This window comes from Pundamilia nyererei, unplaced genomic scaffold, assembly GCF_000239375.1.
Source record: "Pundamilia nyererei isolate P.nyererei 1_Seehausen unplaced genomic scaffold, PunNye1.0 scaffold00016, whole genome shotgun sequence".
NCBI lineage: Eukaryota > Metazoa > Chordata > Actinopteri > Cichliformes > Cichlidae > Pundamilia > Pundamilia nyererei.
The window spans coordinates 736,886-743,423 of record NW_005187417.1 but is presented as its reverse complement, the minus strand read 5'-3'; the positions used below and the strand labels follow the sequence as shown (position 1 = coordinate 743,423).

Below are 6,538 nucleotides of genomic sequence, written 5' to 3'. Positions count from 1 at the left end.
GTGTGTGTGTGTGTGTGTGTGTGTGTGTGTGTGTGTGTGTGTGTGTGTGTGTGTGTGGAGGGGGGGTTTACGCATAAGAATGACTGGTCTGCAGTGGTTAAGGCAAAAAGTCAGTTTTACTTTTCTTAACAGGAAGTACTTGCTGTTAATTTTAAGTTTGAGTAAATTAAAAGCTGATGTGTTTTTTGGGTTGTTTTTTTTGCAGAAAGTCAAAACCTGTTTGGTGGGTGAAACACATAAATACTGATCATTGGGATACTAGTGTGCAGGTAAATATACTCAGGTGTAAGAACGAGAAAATGGACTGGTTGTCCGTGTGACCTGAATGAATTTAAAAATGACTGTTGGTCTTGTGTAACAGTTAAGCTGCGTAGTCGAACCACCCCACCCTCATCCCACTGAGCTACCACACAACCACAACAAGCAAGCCAATCCCACAGCTCAGTGACAATATATACAAACCATAATATCTTTCACATGTACATTTACATTTTAAGGTCATAAAGCCAGTCACTATGTACACTCTGTGCCATTTATACACTTGTAAACTCCTCAGCATACGTTGGAAATCTTCTCTAAAGCTCTTGTAGAATCTCTCTCCGGTGCTTCAAGTATAAGTTCATTCACAGGAATTATCACTGCTGCCAGGGGAAACACATACACCTCGTGTCGGCAGTATTTTTGCAAGTTAAAAGTAAAACTTGCATGAAAATACAGGGAGGCAAAGCACCCAGTTGAAGAGAAGAAGACAGGCAAAGACACTGGGTGGCCACAGGTACAGCCGTGTGAGGATGTTCCCACTGCCAGCAGTCAGCAGCACTTTTATAAAGTGACTTTGAAAGATAAAAAAATAAAACACAAGTGATGGAAGATAAGAAAAACAAGGTTGATTGTGAGGTAGAGTCACAAACTGGTACACTAAAGTGGGAAAAATAAAAGTAAAATCTATGTGGTGAAGAGGCTCTGTTGAGAATAAAAAGTTTTTAAAAAATTATATGCATCTTTTGGATCGCCTGAGCTTTAGTTTTGCTCTGGTTTACATTTAAAGAAGGAAAGAAACAAAAAGATTAAATTGATATTTCAGGTGGTTGACTCGTCTCTCAGCTTGTCACATTCACACCTCAGTTAGCACTCTTAGTTCATAGCAAGTAAGATACTGTACAATTAAAAAAAATTTAAAAAATAGCATTACCTGTAACTAAAAAAGAAACCTTAACAACAACAACAATAAAAAGAGAGAGTATAAATCAACACAGATGTTTTGGCTGCCTTAAGTACGATGCAGACGTGTTTCTTTTGTACAAGAACCAGAGAAAAACACAGCGTCAGAATGATACAGCTAAAAGGTAAAAACACCTTTTCTTAAAGATTAAAGATAAACAAAAACCCTTCAGTGAAAACTTCAAATATACTTTCTGTTAAAGTGGGCAGATCCTAAACCAGCCACGCCTCCTTCTCCATTAAAAAACCCCAAAAAAACCAAAAAACTACACAAAACTTGGTCCCTCCTCTTGTTTCCTGTCAGGCAACTAATCGTCTTTGATTCCTCTCTCCGATCGCATGATGACATCTTGTCCGCAGCTCTTTGACGAATCATTACCTCACTGGTCACATGATGTCACAGATCTGTGAATAAAAATGTTAGTCCCACCTTCCAGCAAATAGCTCCCTCCAGCCAATCAGTAAAAGTACACTTAGTTCTGCCGGACGGCAAAAAAATGTGTTCTTTGTTACAAAGCGTCACTCGATCAAACCACGCCTTTAGCCCCGCCCTCCACCTGTCCATCAAACGATGCTGTCGTGCAGCAGCGGCTCAAAGTCCGCGTCGCAGGCTGCGGGCGGGCTCTCCTCATCGCTGCCTGGCAGCGGCGTGTTGATGTGGACACCGGCCAGCGAGGACATGGACTCTTTACTGTCAGGGTGGGGCTTGTCATTGAGGGACAGCTGGGAGGAAGAGGAGGAGCAAGAGGTTTTCTCAGGGATGAAGAGAGCGACAAGGAAAGCGATGACCACGGTGCATGCCCCTAACAGGAAGGGCGGGCCTGGGATTAGCGCTCGCTAGGAGAAAGGGAGAAAAATAAAGCTAATTTCAACAACAAAGCACATTTAAGTGTAGTTAATTACTGACATGAGGATGGAGTCACCTGCTAATTTTAAGCCTAAAATAGCCAATCGTGTGAATTACAAAAAAAATAAAAATCACTGTAAAATTGGTATGAAGGGAGACACTATCCTTACAGACCAAAACCACTTCTCTGTAGCAGACTGTAAACTTGTTTACTTTTGCTGTAAAGTTGCATTTTGCAAGCCGCCTCAAGTGGCCATTAGAGGAACTGCAGTTTCTGGCATATTCAGTTTACAGCCCTTAAGACTTCTCCTTGGCTTGTGTTACTTTTAAATTGTTGTGGAAAACACATCTAAAAACAATCAATGACTCCATGACATCACCGGAACCTAAATAAAGGTTCAATAGGAAGAAAATGTCTTTATTTATTTCAAATGGCTGTATGGAATTAAGTTCCTTCATCCCGCACTTTTCCTGTGAATGTTGAAGGTGACCACATCCCAGTTTTAAAGCCCCAACTTTATAAGATGAGTAAGGTCATTTTCTCATTGGCTTCTTTGCAGTCAGACTTCTTATTGGGACCATATAAGGCTCACCTTGCTGGCTACTAAAGATAATGCTGATTTAAGGCACTACAGCACAGACCTGGAAGCCATAACTGTTCCAAAAGCGACAGGCTTCTCCAGTAGTACCTACTTGACTTGACTGTTCCCAGTTTTGGTGACAACAATAGAGAATGTCGAGGAGATGGTGTACCTGTTGCTCTGTCTATGGCTTTTTGTCAGACTCAGGGACCACAATGCTGTTTTTTTCAAAAATGCTGGTTTTGAATTTTTTTTCCAGAAGTCACTAGTCACTAGAAGTAAGTAGGCACTAGCGAAAAAGAGGCATTACTGTCAGGATTGGAGTGCATGCTGTACCTCAGTGGGACTGTCCAGTGGCAGGGGGTCGATGTTGTAGTCTCCCTGGATGGGGTCCATGGAATTAAACTCGACGTTGAAGAGAAAGAAGATGAATCCGTACAGAGCTGGGCCGAGGCCGTTACACAGACCTCTGATGCCTGTGATCATCCCCTGCACCACGCCTGCAACAGGGCGGAAGAAGAAAGGTCATGAAGGCGCAGCAATGCAAGAGTTATTTTACTTCCTGGTTAAGTAACAAAAACCACAATCTGAAACATCTATTACACAACAGTGACCTACTGAAGTGAGAGAGGACAGATTTTATTTGTCACCTTGTTTATCGGGATCAGCAGACTGTGACACCAAAGCAGAAACTGCTGGGAAGGTGATGGAGGACATCGCTGCTACAGCACCAGCAGCCCACATCATCCTGTTGCAAATATACATATTTATACTTGGTTAAAGATGTGCATATCTGGTCTTTTTGTGAGTTGGAACTTAAAGCAAATACCAAAATGTAGTGTAAATAATTGCCTGCTACACAAGCACACACTCAGCAACTCTCACCATGGCTCTGATCCAAAGCCGTACCAGGCCAGCTGAAGGATCTGGAAGCCCAAACCTAACAGAACAGTGTTTTTAGTACCCAGAGTTCTCATCAGCAGAGTGAGGAAGAGAGTCTGTGGGCAAAGAGGAGACGAGAATTTACAATTATTTAACAGTTCACTAGAATTTATTAACATCTCTTATCGTAATAAGCAGTGTAAGTATAAAGTTGACAGAGAACAAGTCACCCAAGTGTGTATGTTAACTATCAGCCTAAATATTTACTGATGCACTGCTTATGAGGGTAAGTTGTTCTTCTTGTTTATGGAAACTAAAATAAAACAGCGATTTTTTTCAATTATATCCTAATGTGTGTGTAAAATAGGCTTATATTTAAAAGGAGTAATAAATAGCCTCTAACGTGTTGGTTACCTGAGCTACAATGGACAGAATGCCCACAACTCCTATAAAAACAGCGAGGGTCGTTGAGGAGAAGTTTATGACCTGGAAAGAGACAAGAAATAATTTTTATTGATACTATATAAGACAACATAATTTTGTTCCACATTTTTAATTGATAAAACAAGAGAATTGCAGCTCAACATGGGTCAAGTGGGTAGTGAATTAATTCTGAACATATAGTTAAGATCAAAGTAAGCAGGTATTCACACATCAAAAGAGTTGCAGCTTCATGCCCTGCCAAGAGCTCCACTTAATAAATAAGATGATATCATCTGCATAAAAACTAACATTGCAATGTTCAGTTGAAAAGTAAATATTTATGTACAGAGGAAATTTCTAAGGCCCTGATCTAGGCCCACAAATCTATGATTCGTTAATTTTGTCTTACCTAAATTTGTTTGTACTCTATGAATTCATTTATGACTCCCTCAGAACATGAAGGTCTAGCTGACTTAGAAAATTAATTCACACAACATTCAACTAACTACTGCTTATAATGATTATGATTATTTTTGCAGTTTGGTCATTTACAATTTTCCAAAACACCATAAGCCATAAAGTCTCAGAATTAGAGTTAAATGCATAAAATAAGACATAAAATATACATAAAGAAAACCTATTCTTACAGGCGTTATCCAATCCTATCTTCTTCATTCATTAAAAACTTCCATCCTTGCTGGATGTCATCACTTATAGTCAGATTTCAGTGAATTTCTAACAGATCAGTTGCGCCTATTCTGGCATCCTCCTCGGACACTATTGTTCCAGTTTATTCAGTCAGATTTTCTCCTGGTTTTTTAGCTCAGCGTGTGGTCTTCTGTCTTATATCGCCACCTCTTTCTCAATTTCACCTCAAGGTAAACATGTCTCAATGTGAAGAGACATGTAAGTGTGCAGATTGCACATCGAGTTTCCACGAGTTCACTGATTTCAAATAATTCACTAATATATGCACGGTAGAATAAACAAAAATGGCCTGTGAAAGGTTTATGAATCTGTCAGTTACTTTGCACATATACTTATTTTTTGTGCAGGTAAGAACATTTTTACACACATATTTCAGAATGAGGAAGATTTAATGTAAAGACAGACACAAAAGAATGGCTGACCGTTGATGCGGCAATGTGATCCGTGGCTTAAGTGTTTCACGCTACAGCTAATGACCCTGTCTGCTGTGTGACTGTTGGTAGATTCGTGGTAATAGTATTCTTAACAACATCAATACCAGCATTGACGCTAATATTCTTGGAAAATGAGTGCGTCAGGTGGCTCACCTGTCTCAGGTAAAGGAAAAAACTGGAGTACTGTCCGGCCTCAGGTAGGTAAGACAGGAACACGGTGATACAGATCAGTAAGACTGTGGAGTCCTGGCCCACCTTCCTCAGAGACTGAAGGAGAGAGATAAAGAAAGAGAGAGGGAGAGAGAGACAGGAAATACAACACCGAGGCTGTCAGATGATCAGTTAGTCTTCAGTTGGTGTCTGGGATTCAAAGGGTCAATGTTACAGGTTCTGACGTGCAAATGACTTGCATCTCATTTCTCTTTATTCCCCCCCCTAACAGAAATGAGCTGTCATGCATTATATAATGTTATAGCATCATTAAATTATTAAAATAAAGTTACTGCGTTGAGGAACATTTACATACTGTGTCCGAAAACAGAGAAGAGAGTCAAATCACTGAGGAAAGGCTTCATGCAACTACAAAATACACTATGACTTAGGGCTGGGCGATATGGCCTAAAATCCATTTCACGGTATAATTTGAAGCACGTGCAGTAACGATATATATCGCGATATATTCTTTTCTTCTGTATAATGTATTTTCCACACTATAAGGCACACTTAAAATCCTTTAATTTTCTCAAAAATCGATAGTGTGCCTTATGTATGAATTCTGGTTGTGGTTACTGACCTCGAACCGATTTGGGCGTGCAGAAATCTGTTAAAAAATGTTTTAGTACAACTTTGGTAAGCTGCACTGCTTGATGGATTGTCAGAGCATTACGGCTGCCATAGTGAAGAGCTTCGGAGTAATCTGGGTCAAAAACTCCGTCCTGTTCAGATCCCAAAGTCAAACGAACAGAGTTAAAAACGGTCTAAATTCTTTCATCTTTAATAAAATCATCAACGTTGCTGCTTTTCCAGGTGTAACAATTGAGTTTAACATCCAGGCATCCATGAAAACAGATTTATTAAATTTAACGGAGTTAGCAGGTTAAGTTAACAGGAAGTTAGCTCGCTAGTACCACTTAAACATAACAGACCATGTTCTGACTGAGAGATTTTTGAAACGAATTAAAACGTACAGCTCTGCTACCACTTCCAACATAAGTGAAGACAGAAAACTAAACAGCAGTGGCGTTTGCAGGGTTACTGAAGTTGGACTACCTGGTATATAATGTTGTGCTACGTGATTGCTAGCGACACAGCTATGTTAGCATAACATTAGCACAGTGGAGCTGGAGGATGAACGCCAACTTTTTTTTCCACTCCATAAAAGTTAACGTGAGGGATTCTGGTGGTCAGGGACAAATGCAATCACATAGCAGGATGCTATACAC

General features: G+C 40.1%; 1 protein-coding gene across 1 annotated transcript in view; it reads right to left on the bottom strand.

The window, feature by feature from the left end:
• Positions 1-312: 312 nt before the first annotated feature.
• The window catches only part of mfsd14ba (major facilitator superfamily domain containing 14Ba), a 22,856-nt gene continuing 16,630 nt past the window's right edge, over positions 313-6,538 (bottom strand). Inside the window, exons 8-13 of the mRNA XM_013908889.1 lie at positions 5,250-5,363; positions 3,946-4,017; positions 3,535-3,647; positions 3,300-3,397; positions 2,986-3,149; positions 313-2,058 (exon numbers count right to left, since the gene is read on the bottom strand). Coding sequence (XP_013764343.1) covers positions 1,786-2,058; positions 2,986-3,149; positions 3,300-3,397; positions 3,535-3,647; positions 3,946-4,017; positions 5,250-5,363 — 834 coding nt within the window. The 3' untranslated portion in view covers positions 313-1,785. The remainder of the gene's footprint in view (positions 2,059-2,985; positions 3,150-3,299; positions 3,398-3,534; positions 3,648-3,945; positions 4,018-5,249; positions 5,364-6,538) is intronic.